This window comes from Papio anubis, chromosome 6, assembly GCF_008728515.1.
Source record: "Papio anubis isolate 15944 chromosome 6, Panubis1.0, whole genome shotgun sequence".
Classification (NCBI taxonomy): Eukaryota; Metazoa; Chordata; class Mammalia; order Primates; family Cercopithecidae; genus Papio; species Papio anubis.
The window spans coordinates 138,083,911-138,102,530 of NC_044981.1; the positions used below are offsets into that span (position 1 = coordinate 138,083,911).

Genomic DNA, 18,620 nt, shown 5'->3' on the forward strand with positions numbered 1-18,620 from the left:
GTACTTACTCTTTGGTCAACAAAGGCCATTCTTTCCTTAGTGACAGATCCAGGAAAATAATTGCTAGGTTATAGAGTAGGCATATATATTTGGCTTTAGCAGTTTAGTGGTTTCCGCTTTCCCATCCCTGTATAGGCCCCTTGCTATAGAGAGTGATGACCACCCTAAGCTAATCTCTTACTTCCACACTCTTTGCTTCTTTTTCATGCCTCATGCAGAATATTCGCACTGATCTTCACTATTCTGTGCTCTTTCCCCAAAACATGCCACAGCAACACAACGCAATCCACCTTCCCAAAAGCACACCCTTGGTTCATTCCTGCTCCTCCATTTCTAGAATCCAATGTAGAAATTACTCCAGTAACTCTAGGCATGATAGTTTTGTTGCTGTCAAATTTTATTTTTTAATTTTTTTAAAAATTCAAATCTATTGGAAAAAAAGACAAGAATTTTCTCTTTTAAAAACTTTTATTACGCATTGCTAAATAACATTGCACGATGTATTGCACACATCATGCGGTAAACAGCATTCCACAGTAATCCATACAATAGCTCGTACGATGACAATCAAAATAGTTTGAAAACCATTATAGTTTTCATTTGAGTGTCTTTATATTCTTCCATGCATCTGACTTCATAATTAAGATTACTCTTCCATTCTAAAGCAACCAACCAAAAATAATTTTTTATAAAAGCCCAACCACAACAAAAGGTCATTGAGACATTATGAAAAGTCCGAAATTAGACTCCGAAATATCACAAGGTGTCCGTCTTTTGAAAGACTTGTCCCTAAAATTTGTGTGATCTGACTCTTGGGTTAGTTTTACTGCCAGCAGCACGAGAGACTGTACTTACTAAGAAGGAGCAGTACATTGACACATTGACTGAAAATTCTTGAGGTAATAGATTTTTAAATTTCACTGCTTAAAAAAAAAAAATCTCTTAATATTCAGGTCCTGTCCAGCAGGACCTACCTGTTGGCAGGAAGATTCTTTTCCTTTTTCTTTGTCAAATATTTACACATATCTGCATATACAACCTGTGTTTGTCTTTTCTAAGCACATGGTTTATTTTAATTATTCAGCATACATTCATCAGGAAAAGTTGAATTATATATTATGATACATAAAGAATATAACAAACCCAGCATTTTGTATAAAGCTAAAACAAAAGGCACAGATCAAGAAGAGCAAAATAACATATTATACAAAAAGGCTTGATGTTGATAAAGCTCACTGGGAATGAATAACATGTAAATTGCAGACACCATGGTTCTCCAGCATCTGTATGAAAGTATATTACTGACAAAATATTGCCAAGAATAAGTTGTAAGGAACTGGTCAAATTCCTGAAGTACCATACAGTTACTTTTATTTTTAATGCTTTTGGTAATTTTGTCCTAATTGGAGCTATAGATAAAACTGAGAGTCATTTCAACTCCTGTTCTAAACTTAATTAGCATTTGTTATGGTTTTAAAGTACAGTTCAATTTTAATGGCTTTAATTTCTGGTGGTTAATATCCATTTGTATAGATTAGCTTAAAAATGAACAATGAATTTAGGAAAAATACATTGGCTAACCTGCTGTTCTAGAGATAATTCAGTAGATTAAGGTAGCAAATGCAGCCTATATACAACCCTAAAGATACGCTGTCTCCTTAGCACTTTAAATAGAGGGACCAAAGAACACTCACAAAAAATATATGGCTCTTTAGATAAGAAATAAAGTCAAGTGAAAAAAATAAGGCACTATTAACATATATAAATGTTATATACTCATCACACAAAGCACCATATGGAAGGTTAAAGGGATTATACATTAGTGCTATCGGAAAAAGAGAATAAACCCAGTTTCCCTGGCTTTTATTCACCAACTTCTTCCTTTACTTTCAGCAATCAGAGTGTAAATGCTAACATGGAAGAAAAGTATATACTATGCTAAAAACACAATTCATGGAACCAACAGCATGAAATAATCATTTGGAAATAAGTTGATTGCTCTAAAAAGTGTAAGAAATCAGGTTTTTAAGATACTCCTTATTTCCTAACATTTCATCTCAACAGAATTTTTCCTTTGCAATTTCTTTTGAGAGATTTCCACGTATCAACATTGTCTAATTAAAAAAAAATTTACCCCCTTTCAGAAAATATATTCAGAATGATTTCTTCCACATAGTTTTGTGATTATCAAAGTTAATAGTATAACTAATGAAATAGAGAAAAAGTTAAAAATAAAATTGCATAAATATTTTCCAATATCATTAAAAAGAATCAATGACATCTCTTTTCAACCAGGCCCATTTTAAACTTGAAAAATATTATAACTTTATTTGGAAAATGGCAACAAATTTTATAGAAAACTAAAAATATGCAATCTAATGAAATGATGGACAAGATCTGGTACAAATTACTATTCATCTTATAATCAAGAAATTTCTTCTAATTTTCTATTGTTAAGGAGAATATAATTAAAATGGAATATATTCTGATATTTAAGTAAAAGATGGCAATAATTCCTTAAAACTGTAATTTCTGAATATACAGTAATAACAGATAAACACTCAATTTTTTTCTCTTTATTATTTTACTCTATTTGGGAAAAGAATGAATAATTTAATTGTCCACAGTTTTGAAATATACATTGATATAAATATATTTGTTTCATAAAAATGCCTTACAATTTTGTTTAAAATAGAATCAAAACAACTAGTTCGTTAATATTTTAACATCACTGTTGTGTTCCTTCTATAGAAAATCATTTCTGTCATCTCTCAGAATTTACTAATTACTATGTTAATAATTGCTTCTAAAAGGAACAAAATTGTCAATTAATTTTCATATTAAAAATCTGTAACATTGTCCTTGGTCAAGGTAAATGGTTTTATATGTATACACACACACACACACACACACACACACACATACACACAAACTAATTATTCTGTTTCATGTGAAATATAAAGTTGGTCTACTTTTTAAAATACCATCTAGAGGATTGTAATTGTGATGAAAATGATCAAATAATAAAAGTTATTGAGGAGTTGCCATATGACACTTAAAAAATGGGTCTTAGAAGGGTTTGTTGTCCGCTGATAATGAAATTATGATGCTTTATCTAAAATTGTCATTATAAAGAAATATAAAGCATGCTAATTTTCTATAAAATGAAAGAATTTAGATATTTATATCAAATATTTAGATACTAGTGGCTTGAAACAATACAGATATATTGGGATATTGAAGAAGTAATACATTCACAAAAGTGCTATTTTTAAGAATTTGATTGGATTACTAATAATACTTCCCAAGCTGGGACATGGTGAGGTGAACACATCACAAATTTGCAGAGAACCAATGACAGCATAGCTTGCCAGTCACAAGAATCTAAAAGGACATTTCAGCAATTTCTGGGGTCCTTTAACACTCAGTCTGCCTCTCCCTTGTTCTTTTCTGTTATGTACTGAATCTATACTAAATACATTGTGACTTATATCTAAATCATATCAATAAAAAAGTCAAACACTTGCAAATGACAAATGTTTTCTCTAGAATAGGATTAATATCAGTTACATTCAATGTGATCTACTTTAGATTATCAAAAATCTAACAATGTTCACAGAGTATGAATCCATGACTGAATCTTATATACAAATGCTACACTATGTAAATCCACCCCAAGTCCAAGCTGTAGGACTTTTTGCTGAAACAAAGACCATAAACCATACCTATAACCCTTTTTGGATGAAGAATGAATGACCTGGGGTCAGGTTGGATGAATGTCCACACATGCTTTCTGTCCAACTAATATGCAAACACAATATTGATCTTACAACAGTCACGAAGCAATTTCTGAAGCTTGGTTTTAGAGTATTATTAGGCCCTCTGATCCAACTGGTATCTTCATTTGCTTGACTTACTTCTTGGCAGAGGGCTAGGCAGTGTTCTCCAACTCCTATCAAGAGGAAAAGTGTTCCAGGCACTCCTGATACATTTCCATTTACCGATAAAATAAGCCAAGGTAAATTATGCTCACTACCAGAGCTAAATTCTGGAGTGCGTTCTTTGTTGAATTCATTTCATTACAGTGAAAGGAGTTAAGGGCGAGACAGAATTTATCCCACACTTGGCCAAGATGGGAAGAAGACTGAAAAGGCAAAAATCAAGATAATTAGGAAATTTAAGAGAAAAAGGAGCTCGATGGTGAAGTATGTGGGTATCATTTCACAAGGAAAGTCATTTAGTATTAATAATGGAATAGAGTGACACAATATAGCACAGAACTGAAAAAAAGTATTTCTTGTGTTAGTAAGTCTGAATAATTTAAGTGATACAAAGTTAGATACACCAAATGAAAATTTTTAAAAGAAAAAAGGAAGTGACAAAAAAAGGCAATGGCAATGTTTTGTGTATTAAAAAAATTATTGCCTTTTACATTCATATTGTTATTCTGAAATAGTTCTTTAGCCGAAAAGATATATATAGTTTGTAACATGCATAATTACATTATTTTAAAACTGGCAATATGTATAGGGATTTTGTAAGGTATGTGATATAGTAACGCTTCAGCTAATGCTCCAAAGTAGCAATGAGAATAGTCTCACTACTGTGACTCTGTTTCTTGGATTTGGAAGAAGTCAACTAAAGTTCCAGCCTTACAAATAGTAACAATAGAAGTCCCACACAATTTTTGGCTATGAAATGTGTATTTGTTCTATTTTCAAAATTACAGTTACAAAGGAGTCCCACTGTAATTCTCTCTTTAAATGTTTGCATCACTGGTTTGCATCCAAAAGGTAACATTTCACAATCTTAAAATACTCCCCAAACTTTGGAACTCTGATTTGTTTTATCAAATTAATAATTGTGGCTATACAAATTAACAATGTGATTTTGAAGACAGGCATAGTAGGTGCATGCTTGTAATCCCAGCTACTCCAGAGGCAAAGGAGGAGGGATCGCTTGAGTCCAAGAGTTCGAGACCAGCCTGGGCAACATGGAGAGAACCCCGGTCTCAAAAAAAAAAAAAAAAAAAAAAAGAATTTTATAACTTATTTTCCATATTAGGGGGGACAGTATCATAATTAAATTATAATAACTTTAAATACAAAATATGCTTAAACTTGGGATTGGTATGCAAAACTGGTAGTTTTGATTGATCATATTTTTAGTCAGGGAGATTTCTTTTACAGAACTCATGAATTATGAAACTGCAGTTAAAACTTTCAGTAGAAATTAACTCAATATTTTAAACAAACATTCCAAGTAGATATATTAGGTGACACTTAGTGAGTATTATTTGCTAGGTTTGGGGTCCTGATAACCATTCCAAGATTACTATAATTTCAGAAATTGCTACTTTTCTTCAGGTATGTTTTGTTTTAAATCTTTAGCTTCTGATTCCTCCCAAATTTAAAGAGATGACACACTCTTTAAACTAACACTGTTATCCTACTGTCTCCATTGAAATATATGTATATTGTATATTGTCTCCATTAAAATGTATGTATTGATTGCTTTAACTTTGTCATTATTTAAATGGCACAAGTACTTTAAAGTGCATTACAAAATTTTAAGGCTATGTTTATAACAGATATTAACATAAAACAATAAAGCAGACCATGGGAAAGATCACTTTCAATAGTTGGGAGAGATTTCAGCCACAAATATGAAAGAATAAAAATATAATCCAATGTGAAGACTCACATTAAGGCTTATGTGCAGCTTGCTTATAAAATCAAAATCTAAAAATGTTTTTTGGCATAAATTTTCTTGTTTTTATACTTAATAAAGTATGCCAATTAAGTTTATAGAGGCCACTAAATTTTTCATAACTCTAAATGTAACAGCCAGTGTAAAAGTGTAATGTTAAAAAAAATTCATTTAACAAGGGAGCAGCTGAATCGATGTCTTGGCAGATGTGCCCTCATTTGACAAAGGTCAGGAAGGAATGCTAATGCTTTGCACATGCCAGAGTGAGTTTTTTGGCCCCTCCTGTCTCTCCTCTTCTCCGTCAGTGAAGAGGAATAGTTAGAATAGCAGAAGTATGGAGAAAAATGAGGATGAGGAGGGGCACCAGGGACTGGAAACGATTACAGTGGTTCATAGGTCTTTTAGGAGAGCAGTTGGTCATATATCTGGGTGGTAAGATTGAAAGATAAAGGCTCAGTTGGAGCCTTGGGACTCAAGAGATAGTGGGTGTCACAGAACAAGGTATTTTCTGACAAGCACCACTGAATCTTGATACCACAGCAGAGAAAGTACAATTACAGATATCATGTTGTAACCTGACTTGTGTTTAATTATCTTTGTTTTCTTGTCTGTTCTACTCTTAGGATACAATAGCACCTATGAGAAAATCAAGGTGGTGGCAACACGATGTTGCTTGTACCAAAAGGTTTGACCCCTCTCTTCTAACTCCACATACATACATTATTCCATGATTTATAATTATCCCACCAAATCACTAAATCATACACAATCTATTTTTCTGGGAATTGCTGTGGGCATTTATAATTGCCAACATATTCTTTCCTACTTTTCACAATGGCATAATTAAGTTCCTCTGTCAAGCAACATACACAAAAATGGATAGTGTTATTAAAAATGTGAAAAGTATCACCAATTTGGCTTGAGTATTTCATTTAAATCCCTCAAGTTTTAAAATGAGGCAATCCGGAAGTCAATTCATCTTTATCTGACAGACATCTCCTCAAATTTTATTTTTATTGAAAAATGATTTCCTATTGCAAGTTTTGGCAAGGTATTTATTTGGCTAATCAGGCAGAAAGGGAATTATCCTTCAAAAGATGATTTTCTTTAAAAATTATGCACTCCTGTACAATCTTTCTTTTTATCCAAAAAAGGGTCTCATATTATTTCTATGACCTCATCTCCTGAAATTACATTACAATGTTTATTACAAAGATCTTGTAAAAAACAAATATACAATCTTATGGATATGTTCACGCAAGGTGACAAAACTATATGCAAAAGGGTCTTCACTCTTGCTTTCTTTGTAATACAGAAGTGAAAATAATCTTGTAGTCCATTCAACAGGGGACCAATTCAATAAATTAAAGTATACCCCTAGAATGGATTATGCAGTAATTTATAAAAGAATGAGGTAAATCTATTTAAACACTTACGGAAAGGTATCTACTGATATATAATAAAATGACAAAGAGTCGTAGCACAGTAAGAATATTTTTCTATTTGTATAAAATGAATACACACACAGACACATACACAAACACACTTATTTGTATATTTGTATAAAGTGTCTGCAAGGACACATACCAAACCATTAACAGTGGTTACCCCTAGAAAATAAGGGGTGGGGTAAGCAGAGAAAGTTGTATTTTATAAATTCTGTATGGTTCAATTTTTTAAAGTAGTATATATTAAATTTACAATAAAAGCATATAAAATGACAGGCCATGGATAGAAAGATACTTATTTTATGTGCATGTTTCTTTTTAAAGTAGTTTTTAGAATTTCTCCCAAAAGTTACTACTATTGTTTTACCTTCAGAGTTGGCACTGACGTATAAATAATACTTTTTATTTTCTTCTCTCTTTTAAAGATCTTGATGAAACTTAGTAAAAAATTCACAAATAATCATTTTAAGTTACCAGCAGGCAAAGGCCTAATAGATATGACCCTTTAAGGAGAAAAATGTGTATGTTAATTTAAAAATATCTACTCAATAGAAAAATGAAAAACCTGTGCAACACAGCGCACACTACTTCAAGCATTGGTGAAATAGCCTTCACTGAAAACAGACACCACTTTGTAACAGGAATATTGGAAAGTTTTCTAAATAATATAAAAATATGTTCAAAAGATAAGTTATTTAAAGAAAGAAATAAAAATCCCTGAGTAGGCCAAAGATAACAGATACATAACCTAGAAAACAGATTATCCAAGACCAAAGAGTATGTTATTCAGCCAGTTGGTACATATGTATATGGCATATGTGTTCATATGCAGTTATGGGAATATTTCATATATACCATACATATGACATATATACATCACACATATACAGATCAGCTAGGTTTAGAGTTCATCATAGTCACATATTGCCAAACTAATGCCTAAGTTCAGGAAAGATGAATTTACAAAACCTAAGTACTCTTATGACAGGCTAGAAATTCTCCTTCCTTCAGTCTTAACACTAGAACACCTAAAATAGGCACTCAATAAATATCTGTCAAATGGATGGATGGGTGAATGAAAAGATAAGTTTGTGAAACCAGGACATCACTATTTCTTGTATTATATTCTGCTTTAGAAATATGCTATTCTCGAACCATAAATGTCACACACTCCTCTAAGTGGAAATAGACAACTAATCCAGAAACTGTAGTACAGTTATTCTGTGTTATTTGGAAAGAATGAAAGCATGCTGGCTTCTTATTCACGAAAGTAAACTTCACTTTTTATGTCAAATAAAAATAAAATATTCTTACACTCTGGAGCTCAACAAAAACAAACTACTCATGTTAATGCATGTTTTATCATACCATCTATTTCAAATCAGACAAGGTTGCTGACAAATGTGCATCTAAGACAGATGACTAATTTTAAGAATCTGGAGACAATTCAAAGCTTTAGGCTTTTTAGGGGTCTTTGTTTTTTTTCCTGTTTGCTGATGAACTTTTGTGATGAAAACAAAGGCATATCAGAGTCTAGTTACTTGACCATTTCTTATTTTTAAAGCTTTCGTAGGTTAGAAAAACTTCCTGAAAATATTTCCTTCACTTTTTTATTTCCTTCTCTAAAAGCAGCTGATATTGGACAAACTCAAGAACATAAAAAGTTTTCAAACTAACTCCTCCATAAGAAGATGCCCCCCAAAATATTACATGTTTGAGCAGTTAAATGTAAGAAAAAATCCTTCAAAACTAGTATTTGTTTTTATGAAAAACCTTGAGAACAAATAAAAACAGAGAGGAGGAGGCAAGAGAGAACAGGGTTAGGATATTAAATGATGTAAGACCTTGACCTAAAGCAGAATTATCTATAATTACAAGTTGGTTAAAAAAATTAGCAGAATAGGATTTTTTTTAAAAAGGCTTAAGCAGTTCTCTACAGCAAATTTGTTTTTGAGATTAAATAATCCCAATGTGAAGGATCTATCTATAGAGTGAAGCATGTATTTCAAAATATAAGATTTTTAAAAAGATTGAATATTTGGATCTTGAGAATTTCCTAAAAGCAGCCAGTTTTGTCAGTTTACAAAGCTTAATACTCCTTGGGGTGACATTGCACAAATTTCTGTGTTTGTGTGACAAAAAGAAAGAGCAAGAAATAGAAAAGTTTAGCATCAAAATAGCCTGTTGTCTACGTTGACTTTAATTTAATACATTGCCAAATTACGTCCACAAAGGAACCATCATCTTTCAACAGGTCTACAAAAATGTGGAAAAATAGTGTAGCAGTATGGAACTGGGTAAGTACAAGGTTGCTGGGCCTAGTTTTAATACATATTTATATACACACACATTCACACCCCTACACATATACACTTCAGTAACTTAGTATTCTTCTCATTAATTTACTTTCATTCATTCCCTTTTGGACATTGAGACTTTTAGCAATTATAACATTGGAAAGATAAAGAAATTATACTGCTGGGGCCACAGATTATAATAGGTGCATTCAGTGAACTCTTATCTTCTGAAAAGTGGCCTTGCTTGTTGGTACAGATAGGACTTCAGCTATTCACACCAAGTCTCACAAGATGGCCTGGAAGGAGGTGTAGAGTTCAAAGACAGTCCAAGCAGTTCTCAGAAGAGGTGTGCTCAGAAGAATTCTGAGGATAACTGGTTCTTAAAGTGTCTTCTTCCAAGAACCACAAAGGTCAGAGTTATGATACAGATGTTTATAGTTTATGAAAGTGACCATTTTTTAAAAGCAGCAGCAATTTGTTTAGGGAAAGGACAGGATACCATGTTGGGAGTGCACCATAGCTAGAGGCATTGTGGCCCACGGAGAATCACTGGGAGATGAGATGGTAGAAGGTTCCTCTCAGTATTTTTCAAGATGTGACTCACAGATGGGTGTACCATTTGGTATCGCTCCTACTCCAACCAGCTTAGCTGGATGAAATCATCCGCGTGCTACCAGTGCATACCTGTCCGTGATCGTTTTCTCTGTTTTTTACAAAGGCAATAGATAGGAAATACAAATAAACCTAGGGATAAAACAATTAAAGTTAGTTAGGATGAGAGGCATTTAGGTTTTCCTATTTTAAAATATCCATGTTTATTTGTTTGCAATCTATGAACATGAAAAGAGGAAGGCATCTACGCTATGAAATGTATTTACTTCTACAATACTTCATTCTTTAATATTTCCCTTTAGCTTTTCTCCCCTTCTAGCACCCTCAGTGATACCAGTTTAATAATAATGATTCCTATCAAAATATCAAAACTTTGGTTTAAATCTCCTTTATTGTCCACAGTCATACCATTTGCACACTATGATACTCATACTTGTTTCAGGCAGTATAGCGTATCACTTAACAATACAGGCTGTGGAGCCAAATGTTGGGTTTGATTGCCAGTTCTACCACTTATGAGGTCCTAGTAAGTCTTAATTTCTTCAACTGTATAATACAGATAATAATATCTATTTCATAATGTCCTAACTCACATTGCAAGAACTTAAATGTCAGATGCTTTATAATTCTGTCCTGCACATTTATTACTTGCTAAACAGAAGTTGACACATGAAAATCTTTTTTTTAGCAAAAAAAAAAAAAAAAAAAAAAAAAATCTAATATATGGAACAATGATCAAAGCAGCCTTTATCTATAGCATTTAGCTTAAAATTATTAAAGCAATAGTTCTCAAAGTATGGTCCTTGAACCAGCTGCATGAGTATCACCTGGGAACTTTTTAAAAATAAAAATCAATGGACTTTTCCCATATACTGAGTCAGAAACTGCAGATAGAAACCAGCAATCTGTGTTTTATCCAGCCCTTGAGGATATTCTAAAGCATGTTAGAGTCTGAGAATCACTGCTTTAAAATATGTATTTTAATATACTTGCATAAATAAAACTATGAAAGCAAATCACTGCAAGGTTTTCTATTTGTCAGTGCTCAAGTGTATGTTGGGAATATGTTCCTGTACACACTGATTATCTGTTTGTATCCATGGCATCTTTTATGGGACCAAACGAAACACATAAGGTGCACTAGAACTTCTTTTCCTTGATGCTTTAACCTGAACTCAGAATTAGAAAATTTGGGTTCTATTCCACTTGCCTTTTCCCCTAAGATACTAATTCTATTAACTTTGTATCATAAAAGGGTTAATAATGCTTTATAAGATACGTGAATCACAATGTTTATATACTGAAAAATTCATACTAACGTATCCTACAGGAAACATACTCCTCTGATCTTTTAAATGATATGCTGGTACTCTATCTAAAGCAGGCACACAATAGAAATTATGTCCATTTAATAACTGATTCATATTATTACATTTACACTCATATTCTCTCTATGGCCCTCAGATAATTCTAATCTCAGATACATGAAGTGTTTCTTACCGATTACAACCGCTATGGCCCCTAGTGCCAATCCCAAAACCATAATTAGAGGTGCAATGAATAATTTTCCAGCTGGAAAACAAAAGGGAAAATAATTTAAGGCGTCTTAAAACTAACTTACCATATAATTACAGTGATGCTTTTTAAATACCACAGTGTATATTATTTTTTAAGTAGTCTGATTACACTTAAGGCTGTATATATCTAAGAAATATATCAGGATTAGCTATAGAACAGATACACATGTGTAAGTTTAGTAACTCACCAAAGTCCTGAGCACATGCATCAAACATAAATCACTTATCCTTTCTAACCAAAAACATTCCAAAGCAACTGGCTTACTGTATTCTACAAGACAGTTAATCTTTGTGCTTTTCCTTAAGATCCTTTCCATTTTCAGTGTTCGCAATGCTAAAAGATTAAGAAAGAAGTGGCACATAAGAGCTGGTAGGGGAAGAGTTGGTAGGGGAAAATCTTGTTAGCTCACAACATGGAGAGCTGGTAGGTCCTACAGAGGGCTTCTGTCCAAGCCCACATCTAAAGAAGTGGTTTATTTACATCCTGGGTCCAAAGAAAACTAATAATATGAACGCCTAACAGACTGAACTACAAAGGGGACATTTCAAGATGTTAGAGAAAACTACAAATAAATATGCAGTATGTTGAAAGTTACTCAAGTGAATCATTTTAACAAATTGAAAAAGGAAGCACTTATAAAATAAAAAGTCAAAAGTGCTGGTAAGGATGTCAAGTGATATCAGCCAGAATTTTCTTTTCTAAATGAATCATTAAGCAGTGATGATAAACTTTAGCCATAAGTATACATAGCACAGTACAACATCAGAATCCCACTGACTTTGAAAGACATGGGCACAAAAAAGAGGCTAATAAATAACATATTGTTTTTGTATTTTAAACCGTAAGGCATGTGACACAGCTTCAGAGCTGCACAACTCAAATGCCACAAGAGATGAGAGAGAGAAACTTTGCAGTAGACTCACATGGCAGTTTAAGAATGAAACAGCAACATCATTCTATAAATTAAGTAAGTAATTTAGAATAACCAATTACATTAAAAAAAGAAACTAACACAGCCTATTGTTGGAAGTTTGTCAAAACATATTAACTTTTTTATTCTTAAGAAATGATCTTTGGAACCAGATGACCAGGTATGTATACAATACTGTTTTAAATATCTAATTTAAAAAGATCGCCATTCAATTAGCAACATGTCTAGACATGGGTTTTATTTATATTTTTTGCCAATGACAGAATCCAAGTAAGTAGTAAGTGCCATTGAACAATTACATTTAGTACACTCTTAAAGTGATGCTTAAGAGTTTAGAATATATAAGCACATATATTTTAAAAGAATGTGTTTTTCTCCTATGGACATAGCTCAATCTGTTCATTCATATTTCCTTTTAATTATCAGTATATTTTCCTAAGAATAAAACATGACTAAAAAGTAACAGCATTGATTTTCTTTTTCCTCTCAAACATCGCAGAATTCAAGGAACCAGATAGGAAATAAGCTTATTCCAATTATGTAATCCACGTTCAAAACATGTTTACATCTACTTTTGAAACTGTCTTAAGGGACTGGGCATACTGTCTCTTATTCCTAGGTTAGTAACATTGTTCTAAAACATCATATTCAACTGCTGAAATAATATTCTATCATATCCATATATCATATTTTATTTAAATATTCCTATACTTTTTTGTTCCTTTTTCCCTGTTTTAAATTATGCTTGCACATAAACCATTTTCAGTCTATCTAGATTTATCATGTTTCAAAATGTACTTCACATTAGTATCAAATTTGAGAAAGAATTGTACAAAATTTTCAATTCATTAAGCATGAAAGTCCAGTATTAAGTATTAACTTGATAAAACATTTGCTAGTCAATAGTTAGCAGATGTTTTATCAAGTTAATACTTAATACTCAAAGTATCTCATTTTGAGACTTCTGATTTACATTTCTTTGACAGCTAATAACACTGAATATTTTTGAACATATGTATTGGCTATTCGTATTTCTTCAATTCTGGCTCCAGGCTTGTCTCTTTTTTTAACTGGGTATTCGTTTTCAGAGACGGCTTCACTGTTTTTGTTTATATAAATTATTTGACATCTAGAAATCAATTGAAGACCTATTCTTAAAAATTATATGACTTGATTTAAAAACTCAGAATTTTTGTATGGAGTAATATGAGAATTTAAAATTTATCCTCAGCCACTTTTATTCCCAGTACGCCCACACCTCACTGGGGAGATGCCCCTACCTCAGAGGCTGCTAATCATCCCCAAATCTCTCTTCTCCTTTATAATATATGAGCAGAACCTCTGATCTCTAGCTGATCACGTGGTTACAGGTCACATAGAATGAAGACGATGTTTCTAACCCTTCAGCTGTGAGAGATGAAGGCCCTTTCTCTGCCTCTGGCCAAGGACCACATGAGGCTGTATTCCAAGACTGAGGGAGCAAGTTGTGTTACATCACACAAGGACAGTGGGTGGGAGGGCTTCCCTATACTCCATCTTCTCTCTGAAATGGCAGGGAGTAAGTAACTTTGTAAATTACAACATTACTTTTCCTGCTTTTTGTGGAGATGGGGGAGGGAGGACCACTTCACTTGGAGTTATGGTCCAACAGCAATTAGAGGCAGCTGTGCTTGGGGTGGGGAAAGTATGTGTGGATGAAAGAGTTTATTTTAAAGCCAGCTGCTTCCTACTTTGACAGGTTTAACCTGATGTGATTTTATGTGCACACATGCACGTGTACCCACAAAAGACAGGCCAAAAAGGAGGCTGAGAGGTTGGGTCTTTAAGAGGTGATTAGGTCTTGAGAGCAGAGCCCTTATGACTGGATTAATACCACTATCATAGAATTGTGTTAGTTATCAGTGGAGTGGGTTCCTGACAAAAGGGTAAGTTTGGCTCCCATTTTCTCTGTCTCCTAGGCTTGCTGGTCCTTCTGCCATGCTATGATGCAGCACAAAGGCCCTCACCAGATGCAGCCACTGGATCTTGGACTGCTCATCCTCCAGAACCATGAGCCAAATAAATGTCTTCTCTGTTTAAAATAAGGAATGGAAGGAAACACGCTGCCATGACAAAATTAGCGGTGGCAATGCAGAAAATACAGTATTTTGTGTTTTCATGTTGCTCTCTGCATATACAGATTTGCAAATAGATTCTATCTCAAAACTTAATTTGCAATTGATTTTCTCATGGTATTAGAGGTTAAGGTTAGATTCCCTAGTTATCCCTCCAATGTCTGTTTAATACATATATATTGGTTATGTAAGGATAACATCCACCATATTTGCAAATTAAGAAGTGGCACACACTGGAAAATCATTAAAAGCAGTCTTGACTATTGAATGTTATTGGCTGTGGAAAATTATGCTCAATTAACCTCAGGAAGAATATTTTTATAGAGATCACATAGATTTTAGAAAATGACGGCATTGGTTTCCATATGTGAAAGTGCATTTGCATGTATATGTTCTATCTTTTACCTCATAGAAATCTATCACTAACATCAGCTTTGTTCTGATCAGGTATCATACGCTTCTAAGGAGGAAAATGGTTCACGACAGTCATGAAGTGATCAAGGGCTAAGGAGAGATATAAAGATTTTCATTAAGTAACTAGGCAAAAGTAGAAGGAACACGGAAATGTGGAAGATGATAAAAAGTGTTGCCTATACATGAGAAACACTGCCAGAAAAGGAATTCTAACAGACATCCACATGATGAAAAAGGGGAAGAAATCTCACATGGTTACATTCCAGATCAGCAGGGAATGGAATACATTCCAGAGGAGTAGAAGAAGAAATATTTGGTCAAAGAACCCTGTATTACCCAAAGGCAGTGGCATTTGGTCAGGGTGATTTGTCTATGGGCAGGTGTCTGTGTTTCTGTTTGCGTATTTGTGTGCCAGTGTGGGAAGGGGTTGTGTATGTGTTGTTGAGGAAGAGGGGGTCAATCCACAAAAGCATTTTCACTTGGATAATTCACTTGGATAATTAAACTTGGGTTTGTATGCACTGAGGGCATTTGATATTATTATATTAACTGTTACCTATTAATAATTAAAACAATGGAAAATATATACAACTTATCAATTATATAGATATAGTGGAACTCTATTACAGGGCTCTAAAAGGTAGATTTCTTTCTCCTGCCTTCCTAGACTATGCTCCATGCTGTAATGTATTGCATGTCCTCCATGAATGAGTGGAGGATATTGACCTGCTGCTGGATATTGTCCATTACAAAAATATACATGACACGGCCCCTCTTGTTAAGTGGCTTACAACAGGGTTTCAGAAATTTAAGAGGCAAATAACTTGAGATTTCTATGTGTGATGACTAAATTGCTTTTTCGAACAAAATCTACTTGCTCATATAAGTAGTGTCCTGGTAACAAAATTTAAATTTAAAATTTTAATCTTAAAGGGTGAGAGAATATCCTCCTGTAAATACTGGGCACATGGCAGGTGCTCTGAATTACCATGGCTGCACATTTCCAAGTTCTATTTTCACTACTTAATTCCCAGGAAAGATACCCATAAGCATATCAGACACTCACCACAGACTGACCCTCGCACTAATCTCCTTAAATGAGGTCTCTCTGGGAGGTAGCGATATTTGCATCCAAATATACTGAGGTTTGATGTGTGGTCTCCAAAAAATCGGAGCTGGCGGTATCTCTCACCACATCGGTAACAAAAATTAGTGTTACATTGTGAGCAGGTCATATGGTCACATCCTTCAGTTCGCTGGATGTGGATCTGTATCAGCAAGAGAGGGAAAGAGAAGGAAAGTTAGTCAAGTTTTTAAAAAGTAAAATCACAAATTTTATGAAACAATACTTACCAGTTTCACCAAAATAAGAGTCTCTCATAGCACTCCTGAGGCTGTGAATTTGCTTATAATCATACCCTCCAAGACTATCTTTTTACCAAATACTTTCATGTGTGCAGAGCTTGATAATATTTCAAGTACTCAATCTGTTGACTTGTGTTGACCAATACAAAAGCAAACCCATTCCAAGGAAGACGCATTTATCTTTCCAGACATACACCTAACTCAGTGGTTAGAAGGCAATTTAAAATGCTTTGAAAATATATTTTGTTTTTGCTATGATCAGCAAGAATGAGCCAGCTTGGGGGAATAGGCAGAGATAAAGAGTATTCCTTAAAAGAAAGGATTACATAAAAGTTTTTGTGAATAAATATCAAAAAGCAGAAGTCTCTTTGTTGAAGGAAATGATAGCAGATATAAATGCATTTGCAATATCATTTTAGTTTTCAGCTCTAATATTTGTAAATGTGTTGTCTGTAGAACTGTTTGTACAATGCCATCTGTGCAACTAAGCACCTTCTTCTATTGTTGCAGTCAAGTTACATGTAAACACAGCTTCACTCATCATGTAACAAGGATTTCATTTTTGGGTAGTTCACCATATATACATATATATGTACACCATATATACCATACAGTGCTGGCATGGTATATATACATGTCATGGTATATATACAGTCACCGCCTCAAGCACTGAGACCATGTTATAATCAAGGCTTTACTTTGAGATAAAATTGGAAACTCAACTTAGAGTCCTCATGGAAAGATACTGTATATAAATTAGAGCCATCTTTATCTGTGCATACTTCACTGCATGAATAATTATAAAAGACAACATAGATTAACTTAACATTATTTAATCAAAATAAATAATATTTTGGTTACACTGCTGATATGGTATGGCTTTGCGTCCCCACCTAAATCTCACCTTGAATTGTAACAATCCCCACGTGTCAAGGGCAGGGCCAAGTGGAGGGAATTGCATCATGGGGGCAGTTTCCTTTATGCTGCTCTTGTGATAAGGAGTGAGTCTCAGATCTGATAGTTTTATAAGCATCTGGCATTTCCTCTGCTTGCATTCATTCTCTCTCCTGCCGCCCTGTGAAGATGTGCCTTCTGCCATGATTTTAAGTTTCCTGCGGCCTTCGAGTCAATTAAACCTCTCTTTCTTTATAAATTACCCAATCTCAGGTATTTCTTCATAGCAGCATGATAATAGACTAATACAATTGCCCAGCTCTCCTGTTACTAAAATGAGACCTCCTAAAACTAGTCTATTTCACTACTGCAGGGGTGTCCAATCTTTTGACCACACTGGAAGAAGAAGAATTGTCTTGGGCCACACATAAAATACACTAACACTAATGATAGCTGATGAGCTAAAATAAATTGCAAAAAAAATCTCATAATGTTTTAAGAAAGTTTACAAATTTGTGTTGGGCCACATTCAAAGCTGTCCTGGGCAGCAAGGGGCCCCCAGGTTGGACAAGCTTGCACTTGCAGTAGGTACTTGCTCCATTCAAGTCACATCTTTACTCATTCATATGTGAGTTCTCTGCTTACAAATTTTATTTAAAACGCTCTCAATACCATTTTGATTAGTGTAAGCTTCTATTCATTGTGTTGTTTCGGGACTAGAGTGTCAGTGAATATTTTAATGCAATTGGGAATTTTACAATTAACAAGTGTTTCAAATCCTTCAGTAGTTGTTTGACTCTTGTCAGTCAAGCCTTGGCCACAGGCCACAACTTTGCATATTTCCTTTATAACTACATTAAAAAAAACTGGTCAATGATTATGGAGGTGGGATAAAATTATCCAGGAAAAAGAGAAGAGCTCTGTGAAAGGAGAAATGAAAAGGTTGAGAGATAAAAATTTTTCTTTACTTTAAAATAAAACCTTGTTGTACAGCTTTTAGGAATAAAAATTTTTTGAAGCTCCTAACTCCAAATTATGTGCAGTATTTCAGTTTTAGGGACTAAATAACTAAAATATAAAACTGCAATTTAAAGGAACAATATGAATTTCAAAAGAACTCATGAGGCTGCTTGTAAACTAGTAATGGCCGTTAATCATAAAAATTTCACTTAAATGATAACACCTCTCTCTCCCCCTTCCTCCCACCTCTATCTATCTATCTATCTATCTATCTATCTATCTATCTATCTATCTATCT

At 33.7% G+C, this 18,620-nt stretch overlaps 1 protein-coding gene across 1 annotated transcript in view; it reads right to left on the minus strand.

Moving 5' to 3' along the window:
* Positions 1–449: 449 nt before the first annotated feature.
* Positions 450–18,620, minus strand: part of RNF217 (ring finger protein 217) — a 136,025-nt gene continuing 117,854 nt past the window's right edge. Inside the window, exons 4-6 of the mRNA XM_003898232.5 lie at positions 16,170–16,371; positions 11,567–11,638; positions 450–10,198 (exon numbers count right to left, since the gene is read on the minus strand). Coding sequence (XP_003898281.2) covers positions 10,125–10,198; positions 11,567–11,638; positions 16,170–16,371 — 348 coding nt within the window. The 3' untranslated portion in view covers positions 450–10,124. The remainder of the gene's footprint in view (positions 10,199–11,566; positions 11,639–16,169; positions 16,372–18,620) is intronic.